Consider the following 19,158-nt stretch of genomic DNA (forward strand, 5'->3'; position numbering starts at 1 on the left):
GCCATTGAGAAAGGACCACCCCAGTAGACGCCCCTTATATGTAAATGAATGAATATAAAACAAAGCTTGGATATAGCGACAAGGGAATTAGTCTGTTATATAAACAGTTATGCGACAAATGTCCAGAAGTACGTTCCACATCGAGGTCATGTAAGATAGCGCTACTCTGAGGATGTAGCAAGTTGGAGGAAGGACGAAGACGCGGAGCTGGGATCGCTCTCGCCAGTATCCTGACCTTCAGCTCCTGTAGAGCTGGATAAGGCGCCAGTGATGCCCGCAGCACCGACGGCCAGTTGTTCCTTGAGCGCTCTGTATTCGGCAAGTTGGGTTTGTAGTTGTTGCATCACCTCACCAATAGGGACGGCGTGGTCACTTAGTTTGTCACCAGGTTTGAAGGGCTTCAGCATGTATCGCACTGAGAGAGTCGTAATGTTCATCTGTAAGAGGCATAAAACGTCAGTTTTGAGAGAAATCAAAAAGGAGAGTAAAGAAAAAAGAAGCTAGAGAAATCAAAGTTGCGCACTAACCTCGATGCGAGTCACCTGCTGTTCGACTAGACTCACCACCGTCGAATCGGCAAGCTCGCCACCATGATTCTTGACCAGATTAAACAAAGCGACGTTCGGCTCCTTCAGTCGCGCTTCACCTGGATTCTCCAGCGCACCGCATAGTCTTTCCAGGCGAAGAGTGAGCTCCCATAGGCGCCATATGAGATCCGTCTCGATTTCGAGCTGGGAATGTTTACTTATGGTTGTGGGGCCGTTCTCTCTTGCTTCCGCTTGTTCCAGCGTGGTCAACCGCCCGGAGAGCGAGTGAGGGTAGATGAGGTAGAGTGGCTCCGGATTCTCCAGGCCCTTCAACTTCCGTTCGCCCTGATCTTTGATGACGAATCCTTGGCTGTTGAGTTGCTGAAGTTCACGTCGAATATTATACCCCAAACTATCTATCGCGTAGCTTTCCTCCGAGCCAGTAGAAGCAGCTCGTTCACTGTCAGCGTACACTTCAAGGTTGCGCTGAATATCGCTCATGAAGTCGGACGAGACAAAAATCTGACCACCGTCGGCTACTGCCGAAATACGCGATGCACGGTTGACCATGGGTCCGAAATAATCCATGCGATTAGTAACAGGATCTTTCTCGCAGACAGGCTCTCCCCAATGTATACCCATGCGGACAGACAAACCCCGGAAGATGATGTTGTTCTCCATATCGTATTGGACCTGGCACTGAGGCTGTTCAAGGATTTCGGTGGGCCATTCGGCCTCCAAAAGCTGGGTTTGGCAGTTGAAACACCAGAGCAGGGCTGCTGTGGTGGTGGAAAAGGCGACCATAAAAGCGTCACCTTCGGTCTTGACTTCGTAGCCACCAATGATCCCAAGTTGTCGACGGAGGATGTCGTTATGTATCTGAATTGCCGAGCGCATCGCGTCGGGACATGTCTCCCACAGACTTGTGGACTTCTTAATATCTGTGAAGATGATGGCCAACTCTCCAATAGGGGCATCCACGTAATCGAAGCGGGCGAGTCTCGAATCGCCGGGCATGTCACGCGGTTTCTTGGTACGCTTCGTGCTGGGGATGATTTGTTCCTCGGGAAAAGCAGGAGGCCCCATCGAGAGGCTTGTACCACGAAACTTGAACTTCTCCCGCTTCTTTAGGTCACTCATACCGAGAATCATGACCATGAGTTTATTGTTAGCACCAAAGGATATTGCCAGGTCCCGGATTTTCTGAGCAGCGATCATGAGGTCTCTACGCTCCGCTCTGGTGACATCGACCACCACGTCTGGCGTCACATAGTCCCACAATTCCTTCGATGCCAGGATGATCATCTCATCCTGTTCAGTCAAGTGCACATGCATGGTGTGGGGCGCTGCAACGACTGCGGGCATCAGCTGGAAGTGGCCAAAGGCTCTTGACACATGAAGAATGTCGTTTAGTCTTCCGTTGCGAGAGACAAATCCTCCAGCGGCCCGGATTCTCGCCCGCTCATGGGGCTCCGCGGGATCATGATTCTTGGTTAGATACTTCAGCGTCCCGTCTGACTTCACAAGAATTGCCTGCGCATCACCAACGTTGGCGACATATAGATCCATGTTATTCAGATACAACACAGTTGCAACCCCACCAGACCGTATGTCGTCTTGGTTGAGAAGTTTCGTAGCTAGAGATCCTCTGTGAAATTGCCGAACACTACGGTCGTCAATAGATTTGTAGGCAGCAGCAGCCATATTCTTGTTCAGCGCCAAGAATGTCCGCCGTAGCGCATCAAGAGGTGTTTCTTCTTCCTCCACTCGTAGCCTTTTAAGCTCGGAAGAGAAGGTTGAGGTGAAGTTCTCATGCAGAAACTTGGCAATCCTAGAGCCCCCAGTTGACTGAGCTTGGCCATCAAACAACCCTACAAGCGTTTCCACATTGTCCGGCTTCAGACGTGGGACGATCATATCGATGATGGACAAATGCTCGCTTTTACCCAAAAAATCGGCCATGCCATAAGCCAGCGACCCAGCAAGTGAAGCAGACGTTCTGACACGTCGATCTTCGTTCTCTTCAGGAATGGTGGGTGTTGTGAGCGTGACATCCATCAAACCGAGGACACGGAGATGGGTAAGGGAGTTGAAATCAGTCAGGTCGGTTCCATTCGCGGTGGTCGGTCCCGCTGAGGTGATGTTTGGTTTAATCTCCAAGCGTTTGTTCCCAGAGAAATTGAGGTATTTCAAATTCCGATTCCAGTTCCAGTTCCAATCGTAAGGCCAGTTGGACACATTATACTTCAAGGCATTGCTTCCAACATCTAAGATTGCAAGTTTGCTGACCTTACAGAGTTCTGCTGGAAGAACCTGGAATCGGTTCGCATTCAGGTTCAGAACTTTGAGGTTACTTCCTTCCTCGAGATCATCGGAAGGAAGCGAAGTCAGCTCATTGCCCGAAAGGTACAACTCGGTCAGGAATGGCCAGCGCTTGAGCAAGCCCTGCGGAAGTTCGGTCAATTCATTGTACGACAGATTAACAACGCGCAACTCTGGAATCAAGGACAGCTCTCGGAAGATATCGTCTTCTAGCCGATTGTCTGCAAGATATAGATTTCGTAGCGAGCCGGCAAACGTTGTCGCCACGTGCTGAGAGAAGTTTGAATCTTTCCTGGAAGAAGGGCTGCCCTCTGTACCCGATCGAGAAGCTGCCGACACTTTTCTCCCGCTTTGGCCAAGAGACGAAGCAACGGACGGTTTGCGATAAGTCCCACCATTCGGTGAGCCTCCGGAGCTGAAAAAGCCTCCTGACGTCTGGCTGGGTCGACGTGTTTCTAGCCCGTCTTGCTCCTGAAGAGGACCGAGATCTTCGTAATTTGGCGTTGTGGCTCCCCCTGGAGTCGCTGCAGGCGTGATTCCCGTGTCGCTTGGTGGCTGAGGCGGAGAACTGCCGTGCTTGGGGAAGCTGTCCAGCACGTTCGACGAGACGTTGAGGGTCTCCAGTCTCACACAATGCCAAATTTCGGCGGGGAGCCTTCTCAAATTGCATTCCCTGAGGTTGAGATATTTAAGCTCGGTCAGGCATCCGATGGTGGCAGGGAGCGCAGCCAGGGGGTTTTTGATCATGCTGAAGTGCTCCAGCCGACGAAGTTTTCCAATATGCGGTGACATCGAAACAAAATGATTCTTATCAAGAATGAGCTTGGTCAGGTTGGGCAGGTTCTCGAACAACGAATCCCGGAATTGCACAAGCTTGGCGGAGGCAATGTTGAGCGAGGTCAGGGTTGGCACTGGTGCATCAATGTCAAACTGCGTCATCGGGCAATGATCGAGGAGCAAAGTCCGCAGTCTGGGAAATGACCCTTTGAATTTCGAGACTGCATTATGCCCAATCAGCAGTTGCTCCAGTCTAGGGAGTTGCGCCAGAATGTCTATGTTGGTAATGGCATTAAAGCGCGCATCAATCTCCCTCAAGTTAACGAGGTCCTTGAATGTCTCATCTAATGGCCCACTCAGCGTATTATTCGTCATCCAGATTCGTTCCAGTGTCGCCAGTTTTCCGATATTTGGCAGCTCAGCGATATTGTTGAAACTGATATCAAGATCCACAAGACTCTTCAAATTGCAGAGGAACGAAGGAAAGACTTGGAAGTTGTTGGAGGAGATATTGAGACTCCTGAGATACTGAAAGTTCCCAAAGTAACTTGGTAGCTCTGATAGCTTGTTGTTGGCCATTTTGATGCTGACGAGGCCATGCAACCTGTCGAGATTGGCATGGCCAAGCTCCTCCAAGAGATTGTTGGACACGTCCAAGTAAGTCAATCGACTTGCAAGGCTAAAACTCGCTGGCAAACGCCGAGCTTCATTGCCAATAAACTTGATCTCCCGTAGATTGATACAACCCTGGATAAAATCTTTGGGGACATCCAGGGACAGATTCCTAGACAGGTTCAGGGAGATAATCTCGGACGCCTTCTTATAGAGCGTGATCGGGATGGTGACGAGACTCCGACCCTGAAGATCCACATGACTGAACTTCTGCATTCTGCTGAATCCTGGGTCGCCATCAAGGCTGCTGTAGCCACTGAGCTTGGTTGGAAGGAATATGAAGCGGCAGATGTAACTGTGGTCTTCCCGACCAATCTCTTCAATCCTATCCTTTGCAGTGTATCCGACTTGCTCCAGCAATCGCTTCTGCATAAGAATGGGTCTCTCTGAGTGATCGAGCTGCCTAGAGAGATCATTCCTTTTCATGACAATTTCATAGTTATTCAAGTGGTCTTGAAGAAAAGACTTTCGGCCAAGCATAAGGAGGATGTCTGCAACGGTGGCATTCAGACCAGCTGACAGCGTAGCAAACGTGGAATCAATGCGGAAGACCCGGATGAAGTATGAAGTTCCATCTGGCTCACGTGCAATGCCTGTCGCATCACTTGCCACATTTGGAAGCCGCGCAGCGAGATCCTCCCCATGCTTCTTCACTTGCCAGCTCTCCGGAGCATCCCAGTGACCTGGAGGCAAGCCGTCCGACTTCTTCCCTTCCTCATGCTGCGGTGGGACACCATCCTGAGCTTTGCTTTTGTCGCTTGGAGAAGGAAGAGGTTGCTGGCTAACGATCCCCTCCATGTGTGAAAGATCTGTATCAAGCCTCCAAACGCCAGGCTCCTCCGAAAGTTTGACATCCTTCCCAGGAGGCGCTTCATTGCCAATGCCCCGCCGGTTTCGTAATTTTGTGGAGCCCATAACTAGGCCTTTCCCGTCCTTTCGACGCTCGTAATCGCCTAGATCAGGGTTTCTGACAGGGGTGCCACCTTCCAGACTGCCTTGCCGGCCTCGTCGAGGAGAAGCCTCTCTCCGCGCGAGCTTTGATGAGGACTTTGATGCCTCCTGTGCGGATTTTGATCCGGGGAAATGCTTCAAGGGACCATGTGCTTTGGTACGACGAATTTTATCCAGTATCGATCGCTTGTTGGACGGCGCCCCGGGGGAGTTCTGGCTTTGTTCCCGAGAATAGGCGCTCTGTATACTCGGCGTGGGGCTAGTAGAGCGACCGCCGAGAGTGGTAGTTGAGCTCATCGCTGTCGAGGCATGTAGGCTATGGTCTCGGAAGGGGCGCAATCCGAGATAAGAATCATCACGTCCTGTTGCTGGACGAGCTGGATAACCAGCAAGATCACCCGCGACAGTTGGCTTTTCTTCCTTGCTTCGTGAATGACGGTGGCTGCCAGGGTGCCTCCGAGCTTCTCTTGATGTACCTGAGTTTGTAGCAGTCTGGCCAGCAAGACGACGTCCTTCAGGGGCGATGGGGGCTTCTCGAACAGGAGCTTCTCCGAATTGAGGAATGTCCTAGAGATAGTCACAAATAAGGAACTTCAATCCTTCAAAACAGACAGAGAGGACATGTGAAGGCGGATTCGAATGTGGGCGATTTTGGCCATGCACTTACATTGAAACTTTGATATAACCATGGAGTAATCTCACTGGATGGTAGGGGGGTTCGCGGTCTTGAAGGATGTAGTGAGGAAGTATCATCCTTGGATCTTTCTGGGAAGTTTCGTGCGCCATCAGAATTGGCTCTTTCGCGGGCTCTAAACTGATCAATAGAGCCTGGCCTGCTGCTCAACGACCGGGTATCTTGTTCCTGCTCCTGTTTCGTTTCGCCTGACGGGAGGTAATCATCCCCAAAGAAACCTTGCAACTTCTTCCGGAATCGACCCCCTGTACTAGACTTCGAGCCCTGACTGCTGATTGTCGTGGCGCTGGCTACCGATGGTCTACGGTCGTCTCCGTTGTAGTCAAAATCGACGGGTTCACTGGCGAAGGTCCGACCGGTGCCAGGACGGAAAGTGGCAGATGCCGGTGATGCCTCGTGTTCGGAGAAGTCATGGAAGAACGTTCCCGAACTATCCATGGGCGCTATCTTAGGGGAGTTTGACCACGAGGCATTGGGGTTTTGATGAAAGTAGTCGATTTGGTTGGGATTCAGCTGCGACGGTTTCGAGCTCAAGCTAGATGTGGGCGGGGGGCCAGGATCGTCAGTTCCGGAGGTCGCCATAGCCTTCCTGTGGCTGCCAACGCCTCTCCGCTGATCTGTGGGTGAGATATCGGGCGAGTTCCACGAGAAAGTAGAAGAATATAAGTTATTCGAAGAGCCTTGGTTTGGCTGGTTGTGACCCTGTGATGCAGATCTAAAGGTAGTTAGCACTCATGTTATTTCAACAAAAAACCCCGCCGTATGTGCAGATAACAGAAAGAAATGCTGGCACGGAATTTCATCCGACATCAGAACATTAAGACCAGCAGGAATGACAGAGACCACAGTCCCATTTTCGAAGACGTATTTGGGGCTTTGACAGCCGGTAATCAATGTTCGTCAACCTCGCCGCGCAACCGACTGTATATATACCCCAAATTTTCAACAGAGACACGATACCAGCAATTCAACATGTGTGAAAAAGGAATGGGAGAGAAATTCGCTTTCACACTGTTTCTTACCTCTCTAAGCCCGCAGAGCCAGGAAAAGGAGACCTACGGCCATTCGGCATGGCTGTATTGTATAGCGGACGAGGATTTTGACTCTCTCTGACGGTCTCTTGCGACAACCAGCTGTGGGCCCCGGAGCTCTCAGAGCTGCGCCTTCTGTGCGAATTCTCGCTTCCACGCAGCGACATGCTGTTATGGCCAGGAGCGAGAAATTAGCCGGTTGTCACAGCAGTCGCGGACGCCAAGAAAGAATCCACCATGAATATGGTCAACGGGTTCGGAGGAAGCGATGAATGAGGAGGTTGAGGAAGGATATTAAAGCTCGATGGGAACGTTGTACGGAGGCGTGTGCGACTAAGATGGAGATGGTCGGATGCGATAGCAAGGTTCGTTTCGTTAAAGGTAGGGAATGCACGGAACAAAATAAACCATCGATTCGAACGGCGGTTGAAGGAAATGAATAATAGGCTTGGCTGTTATTTGCGAAGACAGAAATATCGCAAAGGCGACTGAACGTAGCACAGGGTATATTTCGTCGGGCGCGACGGTGTCAAGACGGAAGGTCCTTCATGTTCTGGAGGGCGAGCGGTAGTAGTGGAGGAACGTCATCACACGTTCCACTATGAAAAGCTAGGCAGTCAAAATAGACCGAATGAAATACTGGAATATAAGTCAAAAAGCTCAAATAACATCAGGTATGGATGAGGATCAAACATGAATCAGGAAGAATTGTCGCGTAGGTGTTATTCATTGATGGTCAGGGTGTGTTAAACCTGCGCCAACAGCGGAGCAGCAGGAGTTTGACTGTTTGAGATTCGCTGCGGCTCCGAAGAGCTATTATTATTACCTTACTGTTAGCCTGAGGCTTAGGGGAGAACGGAACAGGTATGGTAATACCGTACATTACCTAAGGTCCACGCTTCAACGGAGAGTTACTGCGGGAAAACCACACGATAATTGAGGGGAAAGGGAAGACATAACTGTAACATTTCAACCAGCTACTTGTAAGGTAGGTACGTAAGGTACTTGGATATTTAAACCTACCTTACCTTATGAGGTAAGCTCCTTTTTGTCCTTTGCCTACCCTGTTATTCGTGTTAGCTCTCGACAGTGAAGGAATAAGGATTACTACATATGGTATCGAACTTCAACACAATATGGTATCTACTGAGTCCTCAGATAAATACCTTAGGATCAATGTATCGTTCATTTCAAGGTCTGTACGCTATACCCTACTTCTCTACCGCCTTACGGGAGCTGTCAGCCTTGAGTCGATTCCGGGGCTGGGTGGTCCGTGATGATGTCTGTGCTTTTTTTGGCCAGGCGCGATGAACGCTTTGATACAGCTCAGTCCCCTTTCTGATCTGTCTACTCGGCTCTGATGAGGTGGACGAGTCTTTATATTGTTGTAAATCTTCGATAGATTTTACTCTCGTCAACTTCAAGTTCGCATATTCTGTTCGCAAATGGGCAGCTTACCTATGAAGATCCAGGGAGTTCAAGCTTCATCTTCCGGAGACTTCCGTACTACATACAGCTTTTGGCTATCATCTACGGTTTAGGCACGAGATAACTTAAATTACAATAGGTAGAGTTATCTCTCAGTCAGACGTTGCCGCTTTAAGGGATGGGGTAAGTCAGCTGATCCGCTCACCTATCAACGCCCACCCTCCTCTCCGAACCTTTCTTGGTGGTGTCACCAGTTCTTTAGCTCTCCGAGACAGGCAAGGTGCTTCGGCTGGAGGGAATAATAGACGTGCATGTGGAAGGCCAACCTATAGCTGGAGACTCCGAGAAATTCCCTTCCTCTTTGTCTTCTGCTCAAACTTCTTGAAACCGACACGATCATGTAATACGAGTCCTTCCATTCCTTCTATGTCCAGTGTCTATTTGGTCTCTTTTTCCTGTACCTGGACGACAAGCCATTTGTCTTCGACTCCGCTGCAACAATGTTCAACCGAGCAAGCAGCAGGCAAAAGGTTGATAGGTAGACTGGGACAACCAGTGGCTATGTTCCAGCCGGAGCAACAGGACAGTACTAGTATCAGCATTATAAAGCTCGTCCTTGGATGGATAAGGTTTGAACGAGGTCTAATTAGCCGAGCTTGCTAGCGTTCTTGAAGTATGACCTATGTCTAGATGCTTGAAGCTGCTCCAGGCCAGGCGGCCTCGGTGACTACGACTGCAGCCGAGCTCACTTCTGCGTCTCCATCCTTCCACCACTTCAATTATCTTAGTCTTTTGAAGCCTGATCTGAGTAGACGTAGCGGGCATTGCATGCGTTCTGGTTGTCGATATCTGTAGTTCTGTGATGAGTAGTCATACGAATACGTAGTTGCACAGATCTCTCTCGCACAGGTCAGCGCAGGATATAGCGCTTTCGTGGGACTCTTCTGGTTGCTTGTAGGAGCTGGAAAAGCTGCTGTCGTCGTACCACTGGTTGGCGTGATTGGTCTCAGCTTGATTGGAGTCACGACGGCTGCTGTCTGCCGGGTAATGTATCTTTGCCACTATAAGTGGTTTACTCCTACGGCCATCATCGGAGACAGCAAGTGAAGGTTCTGGCGAGTCGGTGACGCTGAGATCTATATGTATTACCAGTGTGGAATATTCGACCTGCCTTCTAAATGCTGCATTAAAATGCAGGGATTTAGACAAATTAGATTGTGTAAATTCAATTCAATATACCGGCTTGTTTACGAGTATCCCGTTCATGTTTCTGCTGATTCTTCAAAAGATCCCATATTGCTGATGTCTTCTCATAAGCATCAATTACACAACATCCCACTACTTGATGAGGACATCTGTCACAGCCAGAGTGTCCGATTCCGTGTATGAGCAGATACCAGCGGGGTATTTGTATCAAATCATAGGATCCCGCGGTCCTCAATTCTTGAGATATATATATATACCACGGAGGCGACCATACAGTGCTTCATTGTCACGCCAGAACATACTATGACGGGTCGTTCTGTAGTGCTTGAAGAAGACGGTAGCTTCATAGATATAGTCTGATTATCAGAAGCGTTTGCCAGGTCTCGAAATTGCTGATCTCCTTGGTTGCTTCAGAGTGCTTGCCTGCCATATCAGAGGCAGGTCTTGCAATATGTACTAGAGCATAGCGTGTGGTGTGGCTGCCGAGTAACATTTAATCAGCCCTCAAAGCAACTTGATGTTACCTTGTGTACCCAGAAGAGGTGCCCAAGCGATTAATTGAGGTCCTCAGGTCAGACATGCTCGCCAAGCATGACGGAAATATGGCGAGTTTCCACTCATTTCCTTATAGGAACAAAGGGCAACACTGGGCCCTCAGATATTCCTAATTCGCGAGGAATTTAAGATTGGACGGTATTCACTAGACCAGATGGTGACAAGTCACCTAATAGAATCCGTCAAATGACTCGCGTTCTGTAACCGAGTGTCTACTCCTTTGGTGATATGTATGACAATCATGGCAGGATCAGCAGACGCTGAAAAAACATCCAGAAGGTCGCAGAACAAGGAGGTAGAACACAATGCATAGTTTTGATAATATGATTGATTAACTGGACAGAGATGACAAGCGAAATTTCAGATCCCGTGATGATATGGTTAAAGCGTCATATCCAATCCAGATGTCTGAAAAAGAGGGGGCTGGGATGGAGTGGGACGATCAGGCGGTGTTGAGCCTGTTGATTATCGCCGCGACTCTGCTTGGTTTTAGGTTGATAATATATGGATACTTTCTTTGTTGGCTTGTTTTACCTTGTCCTTCTGCATATGATTCTGACGATAGAGCTTCCGAAATGGAGTTGTTGACCGGCGGAAATGATCGGTATAGACATCAGACCTATATATAGAGCGTTATGCACTCGCAACTCTGGTACACGAATCGATGAGACTAAGGGGTAGTTCAGATGAAATGTATGCAAAGAGACCAAGGCTCTTTGTCTACTGATCATGAACAGCTCAAGAAGCTATTTATATTTGTGTATGGAGTGCTCTGTACCCATACAGTGGTAGACACAATGTAGCACAAAGGACTACTGATTTTTTGGTAGTGGATACCAGGCATGTCTCAGCCGATCTTGGCCCCTCAAGTTTCAACCACTCAACCTTGAAGTTTGGCCGCATTAAAGCTCCTGTCACGTGTGGGAGTGGACACCAATGGCCAATGGCCAATGTCCAGCCACCAAAAAAGCGCCACAACCAAACGCTCGAGCCAATGACAGGTTCGAGAAGGATTGGAAGGGCAGGAACCTTGTGTGGATCTGCAGCAGATGTGTGCTAATCTGCTTGCCTTAGGTTGCCAGGTCTCCACTGGGCCGCCCGCTAACTTGCCCCAAAGAAGTAATATGATGATGACGGCAGAAGAAAGGAAGTGAGGAGGCTGGACTACTCACTTTCCTCCAAAGTGGTCCCCATGCTGTCGGTCAGAAGCTTTCCTTCCTCTAGGTGAAGGACAGCTGGGAAGGTGATAAGAATAGCCTGTTGCCTAGTCCTTGGTTGTTACTGCTGCTGTGGCAGTGAATTGTTCTTTCCTCTCAAATCTCAATGTATCACCTCGGTCAATAAGAGAACTATTTTGCTTCTTCCTCCTCCTTTCTTCCCTTCTCTCTCTTCTGCATACATCCTCCTGCTCGTACCACCTTGTTTCACATACATACTATCTAGTAGCTTTTGAATTCTCATCATCTCTGCTGTATTATCAGATCACCTTCAATCTTTTCTTTGGAAATCCCATCAGTTCTCACATTACCTCCGAAGCCTCTCACCATGAGATTGCCTCTCGTTGGTGTGGCCCTTGGCCTGCTTTCTTCCTCTGCCATCGTGACAGCTCAGACATACACTGATTGCAACCCATTGCAGAAGAGTGAGTTGTACCTTTCGAAAACTACGGTCCCACCGAATAATTCTGACTTGTCAAAAAGCTTGCCCTCCGAATCCCGCTCTGGGGAGATCAGTCACCTACGACTTCACCAAAGGCTCTTCCGCCGACTTCAAACCAGTTGGAAGCCCCACGTACGACAGCAACAACGGTGCTGCTTTCTCAGTGGCCAAGCAAGGTGATGCTCCGCTGATCCAGTCCAACTGGTATATGATGTTTGGTCACGTCGAGTTCGTGATCAAGACCGCACCAGGCAAGGGCATTGTTAGTAGTGCAGTTCTGCAGTCTGATGACCTCGATGAGATCGATTGGGAATGGCTCGGAGCAAACAATCTGTATGTTCAGACCAACTACTTCGGAAAAGGAGACACTGGCAGTTACAATCGTGGCGCTGCCCACGACAATGCTGGAAACCAGGATGCTTTCCACACATACACAATCGACTGGACTAGCACGCAGATTGTTTGGCAAATTGATGGCAAGACTGTCCGGGTTCTCACTGCTGAGAGTGCCGGGGATCATTACCCGCAGAGCCCAATGATGGTCAAGGTTGGTGTATGGGCTGGTGGTGATCCGAACAATGCGCCAGGCACAATTCGTGAGTGACGATCCTGACTGCAGTGATGATATCGATTGGCGATATATGCTAACACCTCTTAGAATGGGCTGGTGGCGAAACCGACTACAGCGCGGGTCCTTATACCATGTACCTCAAGTCGCTCGTGGCGACCGACTACTCGACGGGTAAATCGTATACTTATAGCGACAAGAGTGGCTCGTGGCGGTCCATCACCTCCGATGGAGGTCAAATCAATGGTAATAGTGACGCTGAGTCCATTTCAACTGTCGAGTCTGCCCCTCCTGTGACCGCGACAATTGACAGTGCTCCTATTCCTTTCAGTGGCACGCACCGTGAGACGTCGAGCTTTGTAACTCCAAGTATCTGGCCCTGGGTTCCCAAGCCTACCACCTTGTCGTCTTCTGTCGCGAAGGATACGACTCTGCCCAGTGGCTGGACCTTTTCCGGATCTCGACAAGTCCAGCCGCCCAGTGCGGCTTCTGTGAGTGAGCATTGCCCTTCACTTGCCTCTACCACTTTTTCGATCGAGACATGCTGATGCCTTTCTTTCGTTACAAATATAGTCTACGCCCCTCTGTACGTCATCTTCCTCGGTTTCATCGCCGGCTTCATCTTCCCACTCCGGGCTTAAAACCAGTTCCGTCTCTTCGGTCCCGAGTAGTTCAAGTGTGACAAAGTCGACCGGACATCTTACTTCAACAACTACTTATCAGATTAGCACATATGGCTCGATTCTTCCCTCGTTTTCCGCCTCGATTGCACATGTGGCCCCTACTGTTGCCGCAGCCAATGACCTGCTGGAGGCGCCCGTCGGAATGGGTATCTTCTGTGCGCTCCTTGGCGGCCTCCTGGCAGTCTTTTGAGCTGAGGGTTTCCTCGAAGAAGCAATGCACCATCACACTTACGATTGACGGCTACGGACACGAGACGATTGATTAATGAATGCATGACTTACACACGAATTGTATGTTGTATAGACACGGACTCGGTGGCTTTGTTTTTCTTTTTTGCAATTTGGTCTTTTTCCTCTATCATTCAGGGATGGGAGCGTTTCTTTCTTGTCTCTAATTGTTGCACAGCATGGGTCACATTGTTTGCCTTGGCGCACTGGGTGATAGTGTTCGTATCGATCCCCTATCCAGATTGGAAGGCCGATCGAGTTCACCACCTGGTTTGTAACTTCTTGTATTGTTTATTCTCCGGCGAAAAGTGTTTATAGACTAGACAGCACTCAATATTAATTCGTGATACGATAATAACTTCCCAAGAACGGACAACGCCAGCCCAATCGGTTCATGAGGCTCATCTCAGGCTTCTCTGCTGCTCTGCAGGAAAGGTCGAGTGGTACTTAAACCACAATTATTCCTTTGGAGGTATATTCCTGGTACCTGCCTAATGCTGAGGTCAGGCCAGCTCATCCTATGGGAGTATATCCCGACAGTGGACGGACCGTAATTCCCGTTGTGAAGTAGATATGAACATATTTCTTTATTGGGAATGACATCACGTCAAAAGGGTCACTTCCTCGATGTTTTGATTCTGGGTGGGTGCTGTATCCGACAGCACACGAACAATATCTTGGAGCTGTTCTCTCCAGACCTACACAACATCGCGCTGACAGCTTACCTGCTTGCATTTCATTCAAAATGAGTTCCCATGTATTCTTGATTCGTCATGGTGAAACCGAAGGAACCCGGGGGATGCAGCATATTAGCACCACCGACCATAAACTATCCACAGCAGGGGAAAAACAGGTCGAACTGACTAGGGAGCAGTATGTAGGTGAGGGCAAGTTGATCGACCCCAAAAGGGTTTCACGCATGTAAGCCCTATATTCACTGCCATCATACGCGTGAGACCTGGAAGCTGACAAAGACTTTCAACTCCAGATATATCACTCCAAGGAGACGAGATCGTCAGACGTGTGAAATCCTCCGTTTGGGAGTGCACCAACATCAGCACTTCTACGATCGAACCACCAAGCAGACTACAACGACCGCGATCCCTCCTGTTACGGGCGAAATAGCCGAGGCGACCATCCAGATCACTCCCAGTCTTGGTGAGTGGGACTACGGCGAATATGAAGGGCTGACCACGGACCAAATTCGTGAGAAACGCAAGCAAGGGGGGCTGGATAAGGGAAGACCCTGGTCGGTCTGGGAGGATGGCTGTCCTGGAGGCGAGTATGTCTTCTTCTTCCGCTTGGGACATTGCATAGGTGGTAAGGAAACGACTGGAGGCTGACCTGTCTCCCAGAACCGCTCAACAGGTCTCCGATCGCCTCGACGAGCTGATCGGGGAGATGAGAGAGGTCCTCAAGAGTACTACAGCCTCCTGGCCGGGAGGCCGGCTGATCCCTCATGTCAATGAGGAGCCTCGGGATATCGTTTGTATTGGTTCTGGTCAGTCGTTGGCTGCGTTGGCTATGCGATGGACCGGGCTGCCTTTGAAGTGTGGGGTGAGGCTTCTGATTGAGACAGCAGGCGTGGCTGTACTCGGGTATTTCTTTACCTCCTTCTTCAAGCGGGATCAAGGGCTAACAATAAAAATAGGTTTGAGGATGAGGACTTGAATCAGCCGGCTATCATCCTAGGACGGAGGGCTGTAACTCCTTAGTTCGTATGCTAGATAAGATGACATACGGTCTTGGTTCCTTAGATTTTATCAACTTGACCATTTAGATGCTTTGGAGTATTCTGGTTTCTGGTCTATAAAAGCGATCATCTCATTTCTATTCTACAAATCTATTACACATTCAGAGCACCACCGCGGCAAGCAGCCATGGAAGGCCAATTTGGCGATAGGAAATGACTCTTCTCAGCTGCTATGGGGTCGATATCTCGGCAGACATCTCGATTTTCCGATGTTCGTGGAAGGACATCAACCGCACCATGCTCCTGAGGCGCAATGTCCGCCCTGGACTCTGTTAACGAGAGGTTTCTTTGACAGCCTGCGTTCACTCACATGGAAATCCTTGTGTGCATGCCTGGCTCAACCTCCTTGACAGCTTTCCAGGAGTTATGGCACCGCTCAATGAGCGAGAGAGTATACCTGCATCGGCCGTGATTAGTCGACGGCTCTTTCTATGCGCAATAGTTACCATACTTCTGATTCTGTAGCTCCCCATCCGCACCAAGAACGTTCTCCTTCTTCCCCTCGGCCAGTTTATACACCCGGAACCATTCCTTGATTGTGTCCAGATAACCCGGCATCAGCGACTCGACGTCCCCAATATCACTCAGCTTGTCCGCCTCGGGATCCTCCAAGTCAACAACTAAGATCTTCCAGTCTGTCTTGTTCTCGTTGATGACGGCCAGCGAGCCCAGAACTTTGACCCGTTTGACCTGTGCAGGACGCGGCATTGCGCCGCCCAGTTCGCAGACAGCGAGCGGGTTCCCGTCCGCTGGAAGATTAGTGAGAGGGTCGTTGATGTTGGGATCTTGGTATGTCTATTCAATTCTCTATCAATTTGTCTGTTTATCAATTGAAGGTATGGGAGCGAGCGTACCTGAGGCAGCATCCCATAGTTGAAGGGGTACCCTTTATGCGGAAAGATGTTGGGAACGTACTTTAACCGGCCATCCTGGATATCCTGCTTGAGGGGATTGAGATACTCGTCTTTTGCGATCTGTTGTCGTCATTTTCATCGATCAATAGTTCAATGCGCGTCAAAGGAAGAGAGAGAAGACTCACCTCCATCTTCGCACTCCACCATCTAGGCACCTCGACAACCATATGCACCACCGAATCGCGGCCGCCTCCTGCGTACAGCGCCAGATCATGCCAGGGGGAGAGGAGCTTGTCGTCGAGGTTGAAGTAGACGCGGTACTCCTTCGTCAGGGGTTTGCCGACAGGGCGGAGGACGTACTTTTCCACGAAGTCGGACTTGGTTTCGTAGGTTGGTCTGTTTGATTCTTCTTCGGTCCTGTACGGGGCCATTTTCCAGGGTATCTGCTGGATGTTCGTCTGTAAGATAATATCTACTCCGTAGATGGTGGTTACGGGTTAGGGTTATGGGTCACACTAGGTACTTCGTCTGTATACACTGCTTGATGATTATGAAAGTAGATGACCTTCCTGGTAAGGACTATCCAGAGGAGAACCATTGTCAGAGTGACGTCTATAATTGAAAACTTTGAACTGATGAATCGTGATGGCGATGTTGTTGATTGTGTAGATATGCTTCATCATGATATGATACGATCCCCATCGGACCTAATTTCCTGTCGAATGAACCTACTCGCAGACGACAACTCAAAAAGTGATTTATGGGCAGTCCCTATCTTACCTTACCTTACTACCAGAAATCCTCGGTAGAAACCACGGTTCTAGACCTCGATTCCCAAAACGGATATCCTCGGCTCCATCACCACTTCATAGCTACCCCAATGCCTAGCCCTCATAATCCCTACCCCAGACTAAACAGCCCATGCAGGCGGACGGATCCGGTTAAACTGGCAACGTCAATTGGAAAGCATACCTACGAAGTACTTCTGGGGAAAATACATAATACACTTGCAGCGGTAGACAGTTGCCGGGTTGGGATTGATTCCCCGTTGCTGAGGCGCGCCACTGCTAGTTCTTACGTGGTGTGGATGGCACGGTGGTATTGGGAGGGAGTTTGACATGGGTTGATTGGGTTGACTGCGAGAATGAAGTATATGCGATGCATATATCACGCGACGAGGGTGACTTCCCCAAAGACTGGATAATAGTGGTATTATTATTGATGATAGATCCTAGTATGTTCACATGCGTTTGCGATTGATAGAGTCCGTTACACGCCGGGTCTCCTGTGCGATGTCTTACATGTTTTATGGCCACGCTCTATGTAACGGGGCCAGAGGCTAGAAGGCTTGGGTGTTCGAATAGAATACATGACATTTGACATTTGACATTTCCATTCCACTGACAGTTTGGAGTACATGCAAGCGTTTTTGTATCACACAGGGCCGTAATCATCGTTTCAACATATATGCTAGACTAGTCGCAGAATCATCCAATCGTGTTTTTCCCTCAAAACGTGTCACATAAGCTCGTTAATCGTCATGCTACTTCCCGTTTATACTTGGCTCTGCGAGTCAATCGACTTTTTCTCCACTGGCTGGATGAGCCGCCGTAGTCCACCATATGGCGTGTTCACTGGACTATCTGTCCCCGTGTACAGGAACATATCGTACATCCATCCACCGAAAGTGCACCCTATGAATGGCGCTACCATGGGGATCTGCGATAGGGTTTATTAGTTCTTCATATCAGTCATCGTATTGAATAGAGCCAGTCATACCCAAAAGTAATAGTTCCCCGCCCTCCAGACCTCAGGGCCGTATCCGATCATATAGGAGACCAGTCTGGGCCCCAAGTCTCGAGCGAGGTTGATGGCATACCCAGTCTCCCACCCAAAACAAGCGCCAATGCCAAAGATCACAAAGAAGAGTGCAAGGGGGGTAAGGGGACCAGCTCCGATATTTCCGTCGTCTTTCAGAGCAAATATTATGAACATCAGGATGGAGCTGGCGATAAACTCCGAGAAGAATTGTCCCGTCCTGGTCATGAATTCCGCCGGGTAGGTACAGAAGATACCCGCGGTGGCTGTAGGAGAATACCCAGGCACCGTCCGGATGTGTGCTCCCCCTTCAAACTGATCGATGGCCGATCTGTAATTCCCATAGACAATAGCTGCTCCACACATAGCTCCCAGTATCTGGGCAATGGCATAGACGGGGAATTTTCGCCACGGGAATTTGCGAAAGACACAGTTTGCAAAGGTCACTGCAGGGTTGATGTGTGCTCCGGAGATGCCACTCGCGTAGACACCCAACATGACTCCGATCCTGAAAAGCAACTCCGTTAGTAAATTGCCAGAGGAATGAGCAGCAAACCAAGAGATACTCACCCCCAGCCCCAGGAAATTGATTGATAGTCACCCTTTTCTCCTTTGCTAAGAGTGACCTGAGCAACCACGCCATCTCCAAAGAGGATGAGGATCATAGTCCCGAAGAATTCAGAGAAGGCATCACGGCAGTAAGTCCGGACCTTGCTCCAAGCTGGTTCTGGGAGCATGACCTGAGCCCCTTGGGACCCAAAAGCATTCTCCAACATAGAAGCCCCGCCTTTATTACTAGCAGTCATAGTGACAAAAGCACTCTCCTGTATTTCTGCATTATCGAGGACTTGTTTGAGGATAGTCATAGCGAACAGATGAAGAGAGCCTTAAAAGACCACAGCACGGGTTTGTAGAGGGTGTGAGAGACTGTAGAGACGTGAATGCTGAAGGTATGGAGGCGAGACTTGAAGTAGGAAGGTATAAATATCACCACAAGTGAATAGTCTGAGGGGAGGGCCGGGACTGGTGAACACGGAAGTGAATGGCAGTGTACCAAGGCCTGATACTAGATGGAAAATACCGTTCACAAGCGGAACTTGCCGTGTGCAATAGGCATTGCTATACACCTCAGCTTATAGTCCTTATACCCAGACATAAAAGGCACTGAAATATGCAGTCCCCAGTGTCACTTTGCCTGAGTGGCACATTCAAACCCGCTCGTTCTATCCTGACACGCATGGTGACACCCCCAGTAAGGTTATGCCTTTTCCTGGAATATGTGTGCATTGTGCCATAGAAGCCCATCAGCCATGCGCTCAGAGACCAGAGTAAGATTAGATTTGGAAATAGAATGCCTGAGAGATACTTTGCTGCGCAAAGCGGCATCATACAGCCACGTCATGGGAAGGACCGTCGCCCTTTCGAGGATGAT

General features: G+C 49.5%; 5 protein-coding genes across 5 annotated transcripts; 2 read left to right on the forward strand and 3 right to left on the reverse strand.

The window, feature by feature from the left end:
- Window positions 1–161: 161 nt before the first annotated feature.
- acyA (adenylate cyclase acyA) lies at window positions 162–6,797 on the reverse strand (the record flags this gene model as incomplete). Its single annotated transcript, XM_089599007.1, has 4 exons — window positions 162–437; window positions 528–5,816; window positions 5,917–6,658; window positions 6,781–6,797. 4 exons carry the CDS (start codon window positions 6,795–6,797, stop codon window positions 162–164), a joined length of 6,324 nt encoding a protein of 2,107 aa, XP_089456671.1.
- A 4,911-nt stretch (window positions 6,798–11,708) lies between these two features.
- ALT_0617 (glycoside hydrolase family 16 protein) lies at window positions 11,709–13,263 on the forward strand (the record flags this gene model as incomplete). The annotated part of the gene is made up of 4 exons (XM_089599008.1): window positions 11,709–11,805; window positions 11,864–12,418; window positions 12,481–12,881; window positions 13,114–13,263. 4 exons carry the CDS (start codon window positions 11,709–11,711, stop codon window positions 13,261–13,263), a joined length of 1,203 nt encoding a protein of 400 aa, XP_089456672.1.
- A 783-nt stretch (window positions 13,264–14,046) lies between these two features.
- ALT_0618 (phosphoglycerate mutase family protein) lies at window positions 14,047–15,016 on the forward strand (the record flags this gene model as incomplete). The annotated part of the gene is made up of 4 exons (XM_033556073.1): window positions 14,047–14,222; window positions 14,290–14,583; window positions 14,657–14,899; window positions 14,953–15,016. The coding sequence occupies 4 exons, from the start codon at window positions 14,047–14,049 to the stop codon at window positions 15,014–15,016; spliced, it is 777 nt and encodes a 258-aa protein (XP_033411964.1).
- A 131-nt stretch (window positions 15,017–15,147) lies between these two features.
- Window positions 15,148–16,339, reverse strand: ALT_0619 (putative inorganic diphosphatase; the record flags this gene model as incomplete). The annotated part of the gene is made up of 5 exons (XM_033556074.2): window positions 15,148–15,316; window positions 15,365–15,451; window positions 15,506–15,849; window positions 15,909–16,028; window positions 16,094–16,339. The coding sequence occupies 5 exons, from the start codon at window positions 16,337–16,339 to the stop codon at window positions 15,148–15,150; spliced, it is 966 nt and encodes a 321-aa protein (XP_033411965.1).
- Window positions 16,340–17,462: 1,123 nt separating this feature from the next.
- On the reverse strand, window positions 17,463–18,592 carry ALT_0620 (MIP/aquaporin family protein; the record flags this gene model as incomplete). Its single annotated transcript, XM_033556075.2, has 3 exons — window positions 17,463–17,627; window positions 17,688–18,234; window positions 18,297–18,592. The coding sequence occupies 3 exons, from the start codon at window positions 18,590–18,592 to the stop codon at window positions 17,463–17,465; spliced, it is 1,008 nt and encodes a 335-aa protein (XP_033411966.1).
- Between the last annotated feature and the right edge of the window lie 566 nt (window positions 18,593–19,158).

This window comes from Aspergillus lentulus (assembly GCF_001445615.1).
Source record: "Aspergillus lentulus DNA, contig: Alt01, strain: IFM 54703, whole genome shotgun sequence".
Classification (NCBI taxonomy): domain Eukaryota; kingdom Fungi; phylum Ascomycota; class Eurotiomycetes; order Eurotiales; family Aspergillaceae; genus Aspergillus; species Aspergillus lentulus.